The sequence below is a fragment of the Hordeum vulgare genome, chromosome 1H (assembly GCF_904849725.1).
Source record: "Hordeum vulgare subsp. vulgare chromosome 1H, MorexV3_pseudomolecules_assembly, whole genome shotgun sequence".
Taxonomy (NCBI): domain Eukaryota; kingdom Viridiplantae; phylum Streptophyta; class Magnoliopsida; order Poales; family Poaceae; genus Hordeum; species Hordeum vulgare.
In genome coordinates this window covers 495,651,089-495,672,630 of record NC_058518.1, presented here as the reverse complement: position 1 = coordinate 495,672,630, position 21,542 = coordinate 495,651,089, and the positions used below count along the sequence as shown (strand labels likewise).

Genomic DNA, 21,542 nt, shown 5'->3' with positions numbered 1-21,542 from the left:
ACGGCCATGGGGGCGACGCCCTCCGGCGTTGATGAAGCGGTGGCCCTCGGCCCTCAGACCAAGAGGCCGACGCGGCGAGCGCGGATCCGGTGTTCGCATCGTGCGCCTCCACCCGCAACCGTGGCTCCCGACGGTTACTGGGCACGGCCCCACGCCATGGCGGCGCATGACGCATCTCCACGCTCCACGACCGCTCATGGCACGGCGGTCGGTGAAGTCCACAGCGACCAGCACCCATCCGGGCCAGGCTCCTTGCGGGGCGGCGCGCGGCGCGCAACCTACAGCTTGGCCGCCCTCTCCACGATGCGTCTCCTCCCGACGTGGAACTGCGCGCTTGATTCAAACGACCGCGCTCCCTCCGGCCGACGCATGGAGGCGTGGCGCTCCTTCCTCAGGCAGCGCACGAGACGGGAACACGCGAGGCCGCAACCTGTTGGCATGGCTCCCCACGACCCGGCATCCAAGTTGTTGGACGCCCTCCGGCATGCCGCATGGAGGCGGCTCCATCTAGAACGCGGCGCAACGGCCTCAGCGTTCCGACGCGATCCTTGCGACGATCGGCCGGCACGCATAATACCAACGAACGCAACCCCGCAACATTGATGTCATCGGCACTTGCCTAATCAGAGCACTATGAATCAATTGGTTCATCGTTCCTAAATGAGAACGGCGGTGAATATCTCCATTAGCAACCACACATGAGGAAAAAGTGGGGCAACCTTATCCCTTCTGGAAATTTCTTTGATCAACCCTCCTATTTTCTATATTCTCATGTTAATACATACAGTACACATGCATTGCAGTATTTTGCATATAAGTCATCAGACTTGGTTGGTTCTCCGGTTTAGTTCGTGTACTTGTTGTAAGGTGTTGAAGAAGAAAAAAGATGTTACATGTTTAATTTGTTTGCCTCATGCAATCTCTATAACATGTAACTGTGTACAACAACTTTATTTTGGCAATTAAATATATATATTCTTGCAAATATTGATGTAAACTCACATGAAATTATAGTGTTGGATTACCTTAAAATATATTTGTGAATCACAAGGTATTTGATGGCATCTACTGCATATTTCGCAGATTATCCATCACTACTGTGAGATCTACGTTTTTTTCATTTTGACAAGATGATTATCTTCAACGTGCTCTTCCAAATATTAATGTGTATATAGCCTAAATTTTTATTTGTGAATCATAAGGTATTGATGACATCTACTGCACAATTCGCAGATTATTCATCACTACTGTGAGGTCTACATCTTGTTAGTTTTACAAGATGATTATCTTCAAAGTGCTCTTCTGAATATTAATATTTAGATGTGACTACCTCAAGATATCATAAGATAATATTGGCATCTACTGCAAAATTTTGTAGACTATCCAATATTACGGCAAGGTCTACACCATGTCATTTTGACAAACGATTGCCTTCAAAGTGATTTTATACATTTAGCATAACATAAGGTAATAGAATTATAAACATCTACTGACAATAGTCAGACTATGTTTTCTATTACTGCGAGATCTACACCATATTGGTGATTATCTTCAGAGTGTTATCCTACATAAATTGAAGTCTACACATATGGCTATAAGGCATCAGCCGTACTAGAACTTGCTCCTCCGAAGCATTCATTGTTGTTGTTCACTAAAATATTTTACTCTCATAATAAATATTGTTCTTGCACATTTTTCTTGAATATGTCATAGGAAACCATGAAAATATTTGCAAATACATGTGATTACCTTCTATTACATTCGTAAAATGCATGGCAATGGAGCCTAGGCTACTATTTATAATTATAGTGTCATCCATCCATCAAGATGGATACCATAATTTATAACGAGTGTCTCAAACACTATTGCAAGATCCACATCACATTGTGGTTGTTATTTTCATAGTGACTAAGCAATGTTAAAATTGCAAAGTCTATGTTTTGGCCGAGAGTCTAAAAGTCACACTTTTCTCATGAATGAAGCCCAAAACATTAGCAACGATTTTATCGCATGCACTATATTGAAGGTTTACACCCCATGTTCACCAAGCATCACCTTGGCGGATTGTGCTCAACAAGATCATTTCATCCATATATTTTATTTTACTCCTACAAGTAAATTAAATAAATGCATTAGCATTTTTCAGTAATGCATGACTGGCATTCCCAAATACAGTAAATGCATGATTTCGTGGGATTATTATTGTAAGATGATTCATGACATCAGTCATTATATCCACATGCGACACTTGTGGCCACTATAACTCCACCTTCGAAATATATGTCATGGCTATTCTCTTAATAGCTAAGTATGTTTATATGTATTTCGCCTGTCACCAACTTCACTTAGTTATCAAACTGAGTACATAATGGATGAATATTTATTCACCTTGAATATTTCCCTTAAGAGAAACATGTTGCCATGAGCACATTTGGAATGATCACCCAATATTTTTTCAAGGCCTCAAGCCTATAGTAACTTACAATTTTGGTAATTATAAAATCAACTTGAAGTTGAGATCTCATGATCTGACATTTTTATATGCAGATCGGGTTGGAAATCCCTTGATACACTTTACATCTCCTTATGATGATATTACCATTTTCATGGTAAAGAAACATGTTATTTCTTAAAATCATCATATTCACCCAACGGGTGCTTCAAATATTTGCTAGCATTGAGAATACTATGCAAGTCAGTGGTCACAAAATAGAACCATGAGGAATTCAAAGTAAAGTGGAGGCTAAAGACAACCAATAATAGAATTATCTTTTAATTGGCAATTGATCATTTCCAAATGATCACAAAGACAACTCTTAAGTTTGTCAAATGTGTGGTTACATAAATATCGTACATATGATTACCAAACCCTCAAACATATGGTCAAACCACACAATGAGTTTATTAAAAGGCAAATAAGTTCATTGGGGTATTTGAAAATTTGCAAACATACAACCAGAAAATATTCTGGTAAATGATGTTCTCAAATCTTCATCAGAAGGAGAACCAAAAATATAGTGCACAAAAAGAATGATCAATTCTTTTGCGCCTATGATATGTTTGCGTAATTATTTTTCAGTAATATGGGAGATCTCATGCAATATCCTGATTATTCCCAAAATATTGTTTGCCTATACTTGTACTACTACATGTAGTGTAATGTCCAATATCCTATTTCTTGGACATTATATTTGATAAATTTTGAATGTATGAATCAATTCATACTCAGTTTTGTTGCGTACAAAATAATTTTCTAAATCTTACAAAAAATTTGGCTTTAAGCCTTACAATCCTAGTTTGGGGTTGATTAGAAAAATTATTGGCAATTCTATTGGTCATAACGTTTTAAGTTATAATATTTTCCAAATCAACAGATTTTATGTCCACTGCATGTTTAATAGGGGAAATAAGTTTTAAGGCTCTCTCACCTTAAAAATTCAAATGAGCCAAGCATTCTTCCTTGAACACATTCAGAAGATATGTGGATTACTCAACCATTATGTGGTATTATATAGATACTTCATGGTACTCATGGAAACATTTATAAAATGATTTCTGTTATGTCTCCTGTCACACAAAACCATGAATGATATAACTAAATTAATTGCTCAAATTCTCAAAGTAAGAGCAAGCTAGTTATCCTAAACAAGGGATAAATCCATTCGAATGGACAACTTCGTTGAACTCATTTCGCAAGCAATGCCATATTATATATAATACTTTATGTACATATCGAGAATGGTTTAGTTAAATATCTTATCAAAGATAGTGAAATTAATAAACATGAAAAAACTTATAGAATTGTAAATTTACCAGCCTCTTGCTGGACAACTACGGCCTTACACACCGTAAGTATGATCTAAATCATACCAATTGCATATCATCCTACTTTCCCCTTGTAGTAATTACGTGGAAATCAACAAAGTATTTCCTATCTGCGATAATTCAGTTACATACCGATATCACCACTCCAGCATACATCAATGGGCTCTCATAGAAAAATAGGGATCTATGTGAGGAATAAAAATTTATCCGTCAATCAAAATTATTCACAACCCGTATGCTGATTGCATTAGCAATAAGGACATTTCTGGCATTAGGGGGAGATTAGTACCACAAAGAATGCCGAGAAATAAATTAGACATGTTATTGACATTCAGTCCTTATATCCACGTACTCAAAGAATCTGAACAAGAAGTTTAGAATCATATATTTGCAACTCATTGCAAATCTGCCACATACATTTACTGATGACAAAGGTGTCACTCAAATTTATATTCCTGCAGTAAAGTGTCAGAAAGAGTGGAGGTACCTGATAAACCACTCTTCTCCCCAAATGAGAGCAAGAGGGGGAGAAATCTGACCACATGAGATATAATCTCGCATATGCTTCCGCGGAAACAGAGGAAATCAAATCCTCAACCAGTAAATGTAATTCAACATCAAGTTGAAAGACACCTCACTGGATGGTCATCATCCAAAGCCCGACATAAATGTGCACAAATGTTTTGGTGTGGGGATATCGAAACACCTTGACTCCACTGTTGTAGGAAATCACAAGGAGTTAAAAGGAATAAATACATTTCCACAAATTTCATCGATTCCTCTAGAATCATATAAAATAAGTCTACATTTGTCGACATATATTTCTTCTAAAAGATTGCTAAAACCTTTTGGGCCCTGAACCAAAATCCATGGTAGAGTGCCTCTTGTACTCATATTGGTTCACATAAAAGGAAGCAAGTAATGAAGAATAGCACTCACCAATCAAAGAGTGGTATTTACTACAGTAATACCTACTCCTCATAAGTATCTTCCATATGGAATACTAAAAACTTCTCATTCATAGACAAAGTCAATGAGGTGGTGAAAAAGCGAGGCTTGTAGCAAAAGGGTTCACGCAGAGACCCAACATCGATTACGATGTAACATACCTTCTTGGTATGAGTGGAACTATGTTTCGATAATAAATATCGTTGGCAGTACAAATAATATTATCCATGCAATTAATGGATGCAGTGACTACATACTCATATGGGTCACTCGTTTCAGAAATTTATAACAAATCCCTAAAGGGCTTACAATTCCGAATCCAAAATAAATCACAACATATTTGTGTAAAATTTCAGAAGTCACTCTATGGCTTGAAATAGTCGGAAATCATATGGTACTACCGACTAAATGAGTTCCTTCTTCAAAGGATTACTCAAAGGATGATCATTTTTTTGATGTATTAATAAAGGAATCCCAAAATTTGTTTTCCTTACATCACCTCTGTGTATATTGATGATTTCTTCATCAATGTCTCTATAAGACCTAAGCATACATAAAATCATCTCAAGACGGAAAATTTGGATTCAACCAAATATAGCTTAAGTTTACAACTTAAGCATTCTCTCAAAGAATACATATCAGTCTACATATATCCAAAACATATATGAGAAGTTCAATTTGGATATATCATATCAACAAAAGACATGTATGGTCATACTACCTTTGATAAGGTACAAATCCATTCATACCTAGGGGTGATAATGAAGTGATACTGGGACCTGAAGTTCTATATTTCACTAATGTCAAAGCACTCGTATACTTGCAAACTACGTCAGGCCTGACACTATATTTGCTATCTTTATTCAGAGTGCAACCCCCAACAAAAGGTATATGGTTAATATAAGTACTATCATCTTATATCTGAAGATTACAGTAAATCTTGGATATTTTCATGAGGAAATAGAAGATATGACCATGATATGATGTAATGATATTGGCTTTTTATTTGATCCCAATGACGCCATATCAATGACTGAATTTGCTGGAATAGCCTTCACATGAAAGTCATATAAATGGACTTTAATGGTTATTCCCACTTATCATTCTGACATAATTGCTTTATCTAAAAGCATTGAGAAATATGCATGGCTTGGCGGAATGATTAACCACACTCAAAATCATGTGGTTGAGAATTATCAGAATCACATAACTTGATTTATGAAGATACTTCCATTTGTGTTACTCAATACCTACAGGTTATATGAAGAGCAATATCATAAATCACATTGCTCAGAAATTACTTGTCCTCTGGATTATAGAAAGTTGAGGAAATAATTTTCAAACAAAAATATTGTGATAATCCAACAGATTATACACAATCTCATGTCAATGGCATTGATATGAGACATACTCCATATTTGCAAAGTTCAGGGGAGTAATCTCCCAGACTATAACCTATTAACAATCATCAAATTGCATATATTGTACTCTTTTTCCCTTGATGAGTTTTTCCTAACGGTTTCTCATAAAAGGTTTTTAATGAGATAATATAAACACAAGTATCTATATATGCCATGTCATTTTCTCCTTATATTTTTCCCACTGGGTTTTAAAGGAGTTTTCAATGACATGTACGATTGCACTCTTTTCCCTTATGAGTTTTCTCTCGAGTTTCTCATAATGGTTTTTAGTGAGGCAATATCTTCTCAAAGATCATATGTTATACTTTCTATTTTCCCTATCAGGGTTTTTCAAGGGAGTACTCAAGACATAATTATTGTTCTCTAAACTCAAAGATGATTTTTCTCCTTCTTCAAAGGTTTTCTCATATGAGTTATCAAGAGACAATAATCATTATATGTTGCATCATTTTCTCCTTATTTTTCCCATTGGGTTTAAAGGAGTTTCAGCAACGTATCTACACTATTCTCCTCATATTTTTCCCACAGGGTTTTTGGAGGAGACTTTAAAGATTATACAATGATTTCTCAAAATGAAGATGATGAACATTCTCGAAGGCAATCACATACAAGGAGGAGTCTTTATCAACATGATATATATTATAAAGACAAGCATTGATTAGGGCGAGTGTTAGGAATAAATTAATTAAATTAATTAGGAGATAATCCCTGCTTATGTCGGTTGCTTAGATTGGCAACTTCTCCTTGTAAACCGCCTTTGTACCGGGGTATATATACCCAAAACTTCAATCAATGAGATGACTGTTCCATCATTTGCTCTCTCTCTTTTCTTTTATTCTTTCACAGAATCTTTGTATACACGCGACAGAACAACGCATTGTTTTTCCCTTTATGAAGAAAAGGCCGAATAATGAAAACTTGAAGTCAAAATCAGCCTTTACAAGACCATCCTTGCAGAAATAGGAAACTAAACATAGGTCCTTGAGAAAAATGGCGCGACCCACTTCCTAAGAGCATATCCAACACACGCGCTACCGGCGGCGTGCAATTTTTTTACAGCACCGAAATGGCCGTTTTGCGTGCCAGACTACACAGTTGCTTCACCGGGCGTTGAATTTTTATTTTTTTTGAAAGAAAGGGGTCTTCCCCTGCGTCATTTTATTGAAACGAAGCAGCCAACCAGTCACATTACATTAACCAGCATCAGCGGAGAAGAAAACCTAAGGATCTTCCTCCCCCAAACCAGGCATGACACAAAGGACATGTCATGAATAGCTCCCAGGCTAAAGCTCTTACATCTAGCACAAGAACGACCAACACAACATACTTGGAACAGGCTTAACTCTATTTATATTACAACCCAACAAAGGAAAGACTAATCAGAAGCTTCAATCCACACAATCCTTAATAGCTCCCCTCGATGCTTGTCCAACAGCAAAATGAACCTCTTCAGAACGTCCGTTTGAGCAGCGTCGTAAAGTACCAGCCATTGTTGCAAAATCCCTCTTAGTTTGAGAAGAATGCAACCCAGACCTCTCCATGTGCGCCCCTGGAAGCAAAATTCATTTCTCAATGTCCAAATACTTCACAAGGAGGCAGCAACAATCAAATTAAGCACATGTCTCTTTTTGTTCAATTTCCACAAGGAAGATACATCATCAAAGCATTGAATTCTACTGATATTAAAAAACTCAGATATGATAGACCATATACTACCAGCATTGATACAATCAAAAAATAGATGTTGCACAGACTCCACCTCCTTGCAAAACAAACATGTTAAATCATCCAAAGTCTTCCACTTGGCTACATTGTCTCTAGTTAAAATCTTGTTATATAGACATAGCCATAAGAACACATGTATATTTTGAGGACATAGAGTTTTCCATAAATTGTCTCCAAAAGGAGAAACCACTCCACCAAAATTGATACACTTGTAGAAAGATCTCACTGAGTATATGCCATTAGGCTTTAAGAGCCAAATTGGCCTATTAGGTGAGCTAGACAGGGGGGAATTTTAATGTGCTCAATAAGATCATTCCAGTTTGTCATAACTATATTATTTACACATCTTCTAAAGGAAAGTCAAAGAAATGCCCCATCCCAAACCTGAGACACAGAACAGTCTTGCTGATTGCAGATTTCAAATAACTCCCAAAACCTCACTTTCAGGGAACAATCCCCAGCCCAAGTATCATGCCAGAATCTAATACTGTCACCATTACCAATCTTCCAGTGATAGAAATTTCTGGCAGCTTTTAAAGCCCAGGTTACACTCTTCCAAAAGGGAGAGCCCCCCTGTTGTGTGGACCAGAATAGTTTTGGACTCGAAACATTATATTTGTAGGCCAATAACTTCTTCCAATCACTATCATTATTGTTAAAGAATCTCTTGCCCCATGATGCTAGCAAAGCCATATTATATTCTCTAATATTGGTAATCCCCAAACCACCAAACTCTTTCTTCCTGGAAACAAAACCCCAATTGGCTAAATGATATTTATGCTGATCACCCATGTTACCCCATAAGAAATGTGCCATCTCAGAATTAATAGCATTTATAACCCATTTTGGGAATTTCATAACTGCCATTAGGTAAGCAGGAATACTAACAACACAAGCACACAGCAAAATAATCTTGCCTTTATAATTCAAGTATCTCCCCAACCAACCAGAAATACCTTTAATAATTCTGTTAATTAATGGTTGGAGATCTTCTCTTTTTAGTTTGTCATAGTGCAGAGGCACTCCCAAATACTTAATAGGAAAAGAACCTAAGTTACAACAGAAATACCTTTAATAATTCTGTTAATTAATGGTTGGAGATCTTCTCTTTTTAGTTTGTCATAGTGCAGAGGCACTCCCAAATACTTAATAGGAAAAGAACCTAAGTTACAACAGAAAATTTGGGCACAGACCCTCGCTCTGCCCTCATCCATGTTAATAGTGATGAGATCACTTTTATGAAAATTGATTTTCATACCCGAGAGACTTTCAAAGCAAGATAAAATCCATTTAAAATTTCTCGCTTTCTCGTAGGAATCCTCTAAAAAGAGGAGAGTATCATCCGCATATTGGAGACTAATAATCCCTCTCGGTACAACATTTGTTAACAGCCCCGAGATTAACCCGTGTTGGGAAGCCTTGATTAGCATTTTAGAAAATACATCAGCTACCAAGTTGAATAACAAGGGGGATATGGGGTCCCCCTGTTTGAGACCCTTACCACCTACAAAGTAGGGGCCAGTAGTATCATTAATACGTACACTAAAAGTACCTTGAAACAGTAAGTTTTTGATCCAAGCAATCCATTTGGGCCCAAAACCCCGGGATTTAGGCATCTCAAACCGGAAATCCCAGCTAACCCGATCGTACGCTTTTTCATAGTCCAGCTTGAGTACAAGCCCTGGAATATTAGCCCTTTTCACCTCATGAATCACTTCATGAGCCAACACAACACTCTCAAGGATGTACCTCCCTTTAATAAAAGCAGTTTGGTTAGGGGAAATTAATCTATCACCAATAGGGGATAATCTATTAGTAAGAACCATGGAAAAAAAATTAACCCCACAGTTACTCAGGCTGATAGGTCTGAACTTTTGCATAGTTTTAGCATCAGACTCCTTCGGAATCAAAATGATTAGGGCAAAGTTGAGTCTATGAATATCTAGCTTACCAACTTCAAAATATGTCACCATAGCCATGAAGTCAGCTTTAATTAGCTCCCAAAAAGTCTGATAAAACAGAAAAGATAGGCCATCAGGGCCAGGGGCACCATTAGCATAAGAACCAAAGATGGCCGCTTTAATTTCCATCTCTGAGATATTATTTTGGAGGCACTCATTTTCAGTCTAAGTTATCAACTCATCCCCCCCCCCCCCAAAGGCAGGACCAAGATGAATATTATGTCTCTCTTCATGGCTAAACAATCCTTTGTAAAAGGATGTCGCCACACCCAACATTTCCTCGATAGTACAGACATGTCCATGTTCACCAATTAACTCCGTCAAATGGTTTTTGCGGTGTCTATGATTTGCTAAGGCATGAAAATAAGCACTATTTTTATCACCATCTCTAATTCTACGATCCCTTGATCTCTGCCACAAGGCAGTCTCCTCCTTCCTCGTAATACTTTCCAGTTTAGATTTGATGTCTTTCATACGAACTTTATCCTCATCAGTAATACGATCAGTTTCCGCAAAAACATCTAAAATATCAAACTCTTGAATTAACTCCCTCTTCTTTTTCTTAATGGCTGCTTCGATATTCACACTCCAACTTTTAATCTTCTTCCTAAGACGTTTAGATTTAGAAATCCAAACATCAATAGCAGCTCTCTCCAAAATTGGAGCATTCCACGTTGTTTCTACTATATTTTTAAAATCAGGTTGATCTACCACCATTTTTCAAACCTAAACAACTTTGGAGATGTAACTCTCCTAGCCATCGTATCAAGCAGCAAAGGGGTATGGTCACTCCCAATTCTGGGAAGGGCCCTCAACACCGAAAGAGGAAAAAAGCATCCCAAGAAGGAGAAACAAAGACTCTATCAATAGTGGCATAAATGGGATCGTCCTGGTTGTTACACCAGGTATATTTCCTATTAGCAACATTAATTTCCATTAGACCCCATTTATGATCCAGTCATTGAAAAGAAAAGCAACAGAGTGATTAATATTACCACTACTCTTATCATCAGCAGACCTAATGAGATTAAAATCTCCACCCAAGATAATGGGATAGGAAGCACCATTCATCACCTCATGAAGTTTTGCAATGAAATCTATCTTACGATCGTTATAAGTTGTACCATAAACTACGATAAATTGCCAAACACATTTCTCAGATTTGTTTCTAACCGTCGCCAACACAAAAAATTCCTTGTTAGAAAAACCAATAATCTCATAGACGTCGTTGTTCATGCCCACAAGGACACCACCGGCTGAACCATGAGCAGGTAATTGATGCCGCACAAAGTTTTTATTGCCCGCAATTCTATTCAGGCTGTTACTATCAATACTTTCTTTCTTGGTTTCAAAGAAACCAACAAAATCCACCGATTTAACTTTAACAAACTCCTGCAGACGCTAAATTTTACCAGGTTGACCTAGGCCTCGAATGTTCCAGAAGGCTCCTATCATGATATTTTAAAAGGGTGGGAAAGGCTACAAAGCCTCCTTGATTGTTTAAGGTTTGGGCAAGAGCTATCCAGATTAGCAGCGTCTTCTAATATGGTAGCAACCCCATCTTCACCAAAGGGATAACTCCCAGCCATCCTGTGAATAGATGCATCTAAATTCTCAGGTAAAACAACTTTGGGATTGGAATCTGCAAATTCCAGACATCTAAGGCTCTCTCTGAGAACTAAATCCTGAATAATATCACATTGTTCATCACAACTATCTCCCACACATATATCAATTTTAGACATTTGTCCAACAAGAAGTTTAGCAACAGTGTTAATAAAAGATTTACCTTGGAAAGAAGCAGGAATTTCCAGGTTCTTCTTTTGCAGATAAGCAATAGCTTTTTCCATGATTTTTACATTGCCATGTTGTCTTGTAGCAGGTCTGGTAGAGAGCACATGCCCCCACTTCTTGTCCTGAACTGGATCTTCCTTCTTACTTTTTTCCATCTCAGCCCCCTCTAGTGACTCAAATAGAGATCTCTTGGCAGAACCAATTGTTGTTGCTATGTCTTCAGGAAGGCACAACATCTCACGCGGGTTGATATCATCTTCTCTCTCGGAAACATCCATTTCAAATTTCTTGAGTTGGGCAGAACAATACTCCATATGAGCATAGATATCCAAATCTTCTTTGTCTGATAGCACCCCAGCAGTTTCAGGAATGCTCTCCACATGGACAGGGGGTCTTGTATTCAGTTTCCTCAGTGAACTGTTCATGCACCTCATCAATTAGCAGCATAGGATGAAACTTAACTGCAGAGACACAAGTCCCATTTACTTTACTTCCAGATCCAGACCTTTTATTTTTAGAGAAGTTAGCCTTATCAAGTTCATCAATAGGTTCATAATTATCTCCTTCCATAAAGTCCTTATTTAGATCAGATTCATCGTCCAGCTTGTCCTCACCTTGAACATCCAGATCTGGGTCATCATCATCTTCATCAAAACCATCTCCAACCTAGTCAAAACCTTCCACTGTGAAAACCAGGATGTACATCTTCTTTTTCATCTAAATCAGCCTCTCATAAGGAATTTTAGTAGGATCTCTACAAGCTACCTTGATTCTGATTTTTTTTCATAGAAACTTTTGAAGATTCCGTTCCAATCTACATCAACTAAGATCGCAAAACAAGAGGCAATCTGAGCAAACACTTTGCAGGCACACCACTTTGGAGGGATACCTTCCACATGGATCCAGACCACAGTTAGTTCTCCATAAGGCTCTAGCATCCCAGCCCACTCACAAATCTTCACAGAGACTCCATCAATTGGAAGGTCAAAAGCAGGAACTCAATAAGATCTTCTACTTTTTTCCATGGAGGAAACCTTAGTAGGAACTCCTTCTCTTCCAACTCCTTGATCTGCCAAGGCCACTCCTTCCCCTTGCAAAAAATACCATTTAGCTGAATAATCAGATCAGAAGCAAAAACTTCACCTTTCAGAACTTTGAGAATTGCACAATTTTTGAAGTTCAACCAATTGGACTCAGCAGCAACAGGAATATCAATGTGGTAGAATCCCAATCCCACTGCTGCACTTCCAAAGTATTGTGCCATAGGTTGAAGTCATGCCCAAGCAAAGCAATTATTCACATTATGTGTGCCAAAACATATGAAACATTTCTTGGATTCCACACAGTTCCCCACATAATGGCCATGCCAGCTACAATTGAAGCAGATCATGTCTTTATACCTTGGATCCAGAGGCTGCACAACAGGGGCTGGAGGAGGTGCAGGAGCCGCAGCCTGGACACTGCTGGCTGCCCCCCCCCTAGCAATGTTGCCCGCATTGGCTTTTGGGGCTGCCGACGCCACCATTGCTGCAGGAGCAACAAGGGGTGGTGGAGGAGCTCCCTTACCTCCCTTCTTAGGCGGCTGCCTTTGGGACGCTGCTGACCTCGAGGATCCATGGCCTTCTTCACTACAGCCGCAAAAGACACACCACCAGCACCACTCCCTTCACAATTGATCTGAAACTTGGTAGGGATGGGGTCAAATCTACCAGGACGAGCAACAGGGAAACAGTCTTCAACAGAGAAACATCCTGATCGGAGCAAATCCTTCCTGATCCAGAACAGATGTCTACCAAGAGCAGAGCTAGGTTTTGGAGGAGGAGGAAGATGGGCACGTTTGGTCTGGCGGCGACTGGGGGAGGGGATAACCCACAACTGACCGTAAAAATCCTCCACCTCCTCTTCGTTTCTGTCACATGGGCATGAAAATGTCTTTTCCTTTTCTGCTTTCCTCTCCACCACCGATCCTTTAATCAATGGCTTAGAATAAGTCTGAATCCCAAAAGAGGCCACACCTTATCTAAAACTCTGTCGGTCTCCCCCGCATAAGCAGGTTCGCTGGCAGGAATGGATCTCGTCGGAGCTTGATCAATAGATAGAGATCCAGAGGCTACTTGATGCTGGAGGTGTGAAATAAGATCCACCCCCGAACCTAACACTTCCTGACTAACCCCTCTAGCGATCCCCTGAGGAACATTCCTCAAACTCCTTTTACTAACCACGATTTCAAACTCATCTGCAGAAGCAGGGAAAACATTTTTCAAACTAATTTCAGTGGCTTTTACCGGATCGGACACAACCTCTGTCGTGGTCATCACCGGTGAAGGCAAACTGGTCGGAGTAGAAACTCCATCCCTAGACACGTCCATCGCAGGACTCGACCCTAGTAATCTACTAGCAGATTCGTTGACCAGATGGTCACACTGCATTTTCTCAGAAGTAATTCCAACGTATTCGGTGACCAGAGGATCACACTGAACTTTCTCAGAGACAAAACATTCACGGAATGAAATCGAACGAGTTCGAGGTACCTGATTCAGATGTGGAGGAACCGCACCATGATCCCCTGGCCAACGCGGTGGTTCAAAGCTGCGCGGCAGCTTCTCACCCGCCCGACGCCCCCGAACCCGGCGGCGCCTACGAGGGTCGCGAGCCTTCAAGGGAGACGCGGCGGTCTGATTCCCGGCGACAGCGCATCTGGAGGAAGTCGTGACATCTCTAGCACCGGCAGCGGGCGAATATTGAGCCGGGATGGGATCGCCGCCTTGAACCTGCGCCACCGCGCCGCCTGGACTGGATCCGCCACCTCCGCCTTCTGTGTTGCCCAAACAGTCATCTCGTAATCCATTCCTCTGTCGTCCCCGCAAAACCGATTTCGCTCCTCGAGCGTGGCCTTGCGTAAGATCTCCAGCATGAGCTCGGGCCACTCGGAGCGGTCGGGGAAGAGCCCCCGGACCACCCGCAGCATCTCTGCTTGCGCTTCTGGTGAGTGCAGCTCCACCACCGGTTGCTGCGACACCGGCATGGGCGCGGCGGAAGCCATCAATGCCGCCACCAGCCCCGCAGGGCGGATCCGCCTCGCTCTGCCTCCACGCCTCACCCCCGCCATCATGCACACGAGTTTGGAGATAAGGTTTGGTGGGAGGGGAGGAGAGGTCGAGGAGGTGAAGTGATGAGGAGGGGGCGGTGGGGAACGACCATTAATGGTTGAAGAGGTCGCTCGCGTCGTTCCCGAGTCGCCCTTGAGCGCGTGGCTTTTCATTTTGAAGTCCGAGGAGCCACTCCTTTGGGAGTAGCAGATGCTTGCCCAATTTTTTAGCGCGTCAGAACGCCGCTTCAGCAGGCGCAGCAAAATAGAGCGCACGCGTCCAGCAGAAACAACAATTTGCATTCAATGTGAAACAAATAAGATCAAACAGACACAAAATAATTCGTCAGAAAATACTTTGCTATGGAGTTTTCAAATACTTTGGATTCTTCAATACTTTGCTATCAAACGGAGCCTTAGATGTTATGTAGGGGATACCTTCAACTTGTTGCAAACTATAACCCTCTAAGAAGTAATAGGAAGGAATGTCGAAGTATAAATTGACAATGGTCAATAAAGAGCTGCCTTGCAAGCACCTCTCCAAATGATGTCGTGCGGATCTTCTCCAACCTTCGAGGGGTATCAAGTGAAATTTAAGCCAACGAAGTGTGCCTATGGAGTTCATGGAAGAAAATTACACCTTTGATGTCAAGGAGGAAACAAAGTAAATCCAAAGGAAATAGACGACATTCTGGACATGTAGGTGCAAAGATTTACAAGAACAATGTAAGCCTTGCAAGAACAATGGCTACACTTTAAAGCTAGCTTTTCAAGAATCCAAAACATATGTAAGAGAGTCCTTCATGTGTGAGCCTTTACTCGAAGACCTCCTTACCTGCGCATAGGGTGATGTGGGGCGATCAAACATGGACACCTTCCCCAATCGCTTTGGGTAGCCCAAGAGCGGGTGTAGGGTACATGTATGTGTTTTTTCTTTTGCTTTTTTTTTTAGTTTTCCATTTTGTCTTTATTTTTTATTTGTAGTAAAATACAAAAAAATGTTAACAAATTTTTTTAAACTCTTTCTTGTAAATTGTAAAATGCCAGTTTCTTAATTTTTCATAATTTTCAAAATATGTTTCAAAATAAATAAAAGTCATGATTCAAAAAAACTTAAAATGTTTTCAAAATTTTAGAAAAAAATTATAGATTAAAAATGCTATTTTTTTCAAAATACAACTAGATTTTAAAAAGTTTACGAACCAAAAAATAAACCAATAAAACCCGACTATAACCCATTAAAAAGAAGCACAGGAAAAAGCCACAAATGGAGTGACTCGGACCTACTCCCTCCGTTCCTAAATATAAGTCTTTTAAGCAATTTCACTAGATGTCTACATACGAAGCAAAATGATTGAATGTACACTTTAAAATATGTCTATATACATCCGTATGTAGTTCACTAGTGAAATCTCTACAAAGACTTATATTTAGGAACGGAGGGAGTATATAGGAGTGGGATGACTACGCGAGTGTGCACTTGCTCACTCCTTGGGCCATAGGCCTATAATATGCCCGAGTTTCAGCCTTGCATGGGCTGGCAATTCGGGAAGCAACTAACAAGGAGCGTTCGTTGGGAAGCCTCCCAAAGGCTATTTGGGGTGGGTTGGAAGCTCGTCATTTGTGATGCTCCCAGCCGTCGTCACATGTAGGCGGTCGTGTTATGGTCGTTTCTTTTGAGTTTTTTTTTTCGTACATGCCTTTCCATAATAACAAAATGAATTTTTCCTCTTCCGCGAGAGGCACGACCATGCCTCTTGAAAACAGAAAACAAAAACTGTTTTTTCTCCTTTCATGAAATGTACGACTTTGCTACTGCGAAAGACACGAATGTGCCTCCAAAATGAAAATAACACATTTTTTCCATCCCCGAGAGGCATGGGTTTACATCTCATGAAGACAAGAATTTATTTCTGCGGGAGGCACGGCGGTGCCTCTTCCGAAAAGGAAAAATAAACGTCCTCCTGGTTTGGTTTTTTTTCATAAAAAAATTCGTTAAAACCTATCAATGCGAGGTCTAGTTTTAAAGATCTCGGCGCGAGAAATTCAACAAAGAAAATAATTCAAGATTTAAACGCACAATTTAAAAGATAAATATTTTGAATAAACAAATCTAAAAAAAGAAAACTCTCATGTTGCAACAATTGATGCACATGCAATGCGCCATTTTGGCCTTTGCGAAGCGGAATCGGCGTAAGATGAATCTCTGTACGATTTCCATCCGATGCGATCACAATCCTACATTGAGTTGATTGGACGGCTGCCATGCACTATCGTACGAAAATCAAACAAAAAGTTTATAATACTCCCTTCGTTTGGAATTACTTGTCGAATAAATATATAAAAATAAATATATCTACAATTAAAATATATCTAGATATATCCATTCCTATGACAAATATTTCCGGACGGAGGGAGTAGCTGCGAAAAGATTATTTCTTAATTAGTTATTTTGTGGTATCTGTCCATGTGCTGGCACATATATTGCGGCGCGTCTATGCCTCGTTTCAAGTGAGAGCATGTAGTGGACCGGCCAACTGACCGCGGGTTCCTGTCATGCTGATGTCCCAGAGACATTGTGCGTATTATTTTCCATTTTTTACTTTTAAAAACTAATATATAAATATATATTGTGATTTTCTTCATTTTAAAAATTTTCTGGCACATTTAGAAAATGCAAATGCAGTGTAAAAAAAAGTTGCTCAACTATTCAAGAAACAATTATAACATTCAAAATAATGTATTTGACATTTAAAAAAGCATGCTTTTTGAAAAATATGTACGTGACATTTCATCAAAATGTTATACGATGCTAACATGTTAGTCAAATTCAAACAAATGCTCAAAAAAATATCTGAAAAAATAAATGCATATCATATAAAAATGTATGTTATTTAGAAAATGTGTATCTCATATTAAAAGTATATCTGAAAATATCAATGAAACAAAATATCAATGAAAACAAAATATCAATGAAACAAAATATCAATGAAAACAAATATCAATGAAACAAAATGTTTCCAAGTTTATTTAGAAAATGTTTATCTCATATTAAAAGTATATCTGAAACAATGTCAGTCATGTATTACAAAAAAATTAGATGTATACAAAAATATACAATTTATATGAAAAAAATTTAAAAAAAACATATATTTGGAAAATGCTAACCATGTATAATAAAAAAATTCTGCTATATACAAAAAATGTAAAATGCATATGAAAAATGTGGAAATGTCTTAAAAAACGAAAAATTAACCAAAGACAAATTGGTGAAAACCAAAGGAATATACAAAAAAGGTAGAAAGAAACAAAAAAACCGAGAAATAAAGGAAAATGAAAAGAAGAAAGGATGAAAACTGAATGAAAACAAATTAAACCGAAGAGAAATGCAAAAACCCAACAAAACCAGTGCCAAAAAGTGGAAACCGAAAAATGTAAGAAACCAAAGAAACCTGGAGTAAAGGGCTGACCTAATAAGGCGCGGGCTAGAGGCGGGACGAAGCTCCAACTTTCCGGTGGCGACATATAAGTGTCTGCAAAACTTTTGATGACTGGTTTGCTTGTACAGTTCATGTTTTTAGTATTTATACATTCTCAATTCAAATTTTCTGTGTTATTGAATGGATTTGTCTCAAATTCTGAATTTTACATTGGTTATGAAAAATATATGCCATTATAGAAATCGAGAGAGCAGTCTCGAAACAAGCTTTCGTCTCATTTTATATATAAAGCAAACACCGAACCAAGTACACGGGCAAACGATACAAGATGATGATGTATCCCTCAAACAAGGCCGATTCCAAGATAATCAGATTACGCAAAACTACACTACCGAAAGAAAGCATAGGAAAAACCGAGCACAGCACCACAGAATGCCCTAAACACCTAAGCTTCACGACAACGTTTTCAGAAAAGAAAACGATGCAAAACGTCACCGCTGCCGAGTCCAAAGGGCCAAAGATCTTCATCGAAAACCCTGGCTCGAAGAGAAGCGCGACAACGACGTCTTCAGAAAGATAACAACACCTGTAAGCGTTGCCGTCGTCGGCGACAAAGCGCAGAGCTTTCGCTCGGCCGCTTCCCTGTGCCACCACAAGGTCTTCAGGATATGCGCAAGGAGTTCGGCTTCCGAGATCCGGATCGAGAGAGCAGTTGGTATGATATTTTCAATATCAATTTTTTACCAAGTACACGTTTGTAGGATTCCTAATAATTAGCTTAAGCCCAACGCTTAAGCTAGCTAGCCTAAACCCAATTGGCATGCACATGGCTAATAATAATGGCTTTACAAAAGCACGAGTTTGAGCGGTCCGTGTCCGAGTTTGATTAGAATTTCCATCACCGAGCCGTGTAATGCATGCCAGCGTCCTCGCGGTCTATATATACATAGGCATACGGCCTTGTGCACAATCTCTCATTCTCTCCCTCCGTCTAGCTAGCTCTTAGTTGCGAGACCAGTCGATCGATCGAACACAGATTTGTCTCGGCGAGATATGGGGTGGTCGACGTCAACCCCGCCGCGTATGGGCGTCGCTGCCCTAGACGACGTGGTCGCGGCCACACCGGCGGCGCCCAACAAGAAGAATCAAAGAGCACCGGCCACTCCCACAGGCAGCAGCGGCCGCTTCCACCGGCTCGAGGTGCTTGGCGCAGGAACCTTCGGCGTCGTCTACCGGGCCAGGGACCGCCGCACAGGGGAGATCGTGGCGATGAAGTGCCTCCGCGCGAGCGACGGCGGCGACGTCCGGCGCTACCTCTCCGACTTCGCCAGCGAGGTCAGCGCCCTCGAGGCGTGCAGCGGCCACCCGTCCATCGTGCAGCCGCGCGCCTCCGGCCGCCTCGGCAGCGAGGCCTTCCTCGCCATGGAGTTCGTGGGGCCGACTCTCAGGCACGTCATGAAGCATGTCCGCTTCGGCAGGAGGCACACCGAGCTGGAGGTCCGCCTGCTCATGAGGCAGCTTTGCGCCGGCGTGCGGCGGATGAACCGTCTCGGCCTCATGCACCGTGACCTCAAGCCGGAGAACGTGCTCGTCGACGGTCACGGGAACCTCAAGATCTGCGACCTAGGGCTGTCGTGCAGCATGGCCGATGGGCCGCCCTACTCCAACCCTGTCGGGACACGGGGATACCGCGCGCCAGAGCTCCTCCTCGGGTGCACGGATTACGACGAGCATGTCGACTCGTGGGCTCTCGGGGTCATGATGGCCGAGCTCCTCGCCGGCAAGCACCCTTTCCATGGGAGGTCAGATGCCGAGCACCACAGCGAGATCTTGGGCCTTCTCGGCACAGCTGACATCAAAGAATGGTCGGGCTACGATGGACGCCGTCTGCCCGGCGGATGCCAACCAGGAAGCTTTCTGCGCAACAAGTTCCCCTCCCCGGCTGAGGCCAGGATCAAAGGCCCGCCGACATTATCGGAGGCTGGCTTCGAGGTCTTGAGCGGTCTTCTACGATGCAACCCGGAGAAGAGGCTCACGGCGGAGCAAGCACTCAAGCATCGGTGGTTCAAGGTGGCCAACCCTAGGACTACAAGGAGTTGATCGATGAAGTGCATGCACAATCTACACCGCATCTGATTTGTGTAAATTAGAAATGTATAAACCTATATTGAACGAATGAGTATGAATATAGATAACTAAATAGGAGTTGGTCATGTTGATCACCACCACACATATTGTAAGGCCGATCGATCCATTTCTTGTGTGGTTTCTTGCTCTTTGTTGTTCAAGGTACTTTGATGCTTCCTGTTAAAAAAGGTATTGATGCTCGTCGTGTATAATAGATCAATATGCTACAAATATATTGCCGATTATAATTTCGTTGTTAATCATATCCTGTCCTATTTTACAGTAATCTGGAATCACATGATATGCAGTAGTACTACGACTTCACTATCACTAGTGGCGACGGAGCCTTTAGCCCCGACCCGTAAGGGACTTTAGTCCCGGTTCACCAACCGAGACTAAAGGGGAGGGACTAAAGGCCTAACCTTTAGTCCCGGCCCTGTTCCAAGCCGGGACTAAAGGTGCTCCACGTGGGCGCCTCGTAGCGTCCCAGTTTCAGATTTTGTTTATTTTTGGGTTTTTTTGAATGAAATTATTTTTGGGTTTTAGGGTTTTAGGGTTTAGGTGTTCGGGAGATTAACGTGATGCCTCGTTTGATGTTCGGGAATTAGTTTTCATATAATTTAAATAGAAATAATTATGCATATATATATAAGATTAACTTATCTTACAAGCGAGCATATATATACAATTATATGGAGATCTGAATTATCGGGACTAGAGCCCGTCTATTCGATTACATGGACGAACATCAGTAATGGCCCCTAGCTACACTAAATCGTCCTTTGTCATCTATAGCTTCCGTCCTCAGAAAGGTCGCAAGCTCCTCTGCAACAGCAATCGCGCGTTGCTCTGGTAGGACCTTCGTCCTCATGGCCGTGTACTATATAAGAAGAGGAGATGAATATGAATATCAATCATGATAACAAAGAATGACGAGTAAAAATAGAGGTGTGAATGTTCATTGCTTACGTCGAATCTGTGATCCTTGTGCTCAGAGGTAAACGTGCGAATGGTCTCGCAAACATAGTATCCGCATAGATGCGTTCCCCGTGGCTGCTGGTCGCACTTTACGAGAATAGAATATATATAATCAAAATAATAATCTAGCATCATAAATGTATTGAAAATAGAAGTATATCATACTACTACTTACCTGAGCCGCTCTAAAGGTCAGCTTCTCAGGCTCGATACCGGGAGTCACGCACTTGAACCG

General features: G+C 40.7%; 1 protein-coding gene across 1 annotated transcript; it reads left to right on the top strand.

Annotated features, from left to right (window-relative positions):
* The first annotated feature begins 19,255 nt into the window (after positions 1 to 19,255).
* On the top strand, positions 19,256 to 20,302 carry LOC123418752 (putative cyclin-dependent kinase F-2). Its single transcript, XM_045107061.1, has one exon. It carries the CDS (start codon positions 19,256 to 19,258, stop codon positions 20,300 to 20,302), a length of 1,047 nt encoding a protein of 348 aa, XP_044962996.1.
* Positions 20,303 to 21,542: the final 1,240 nt, after the last annotated feature.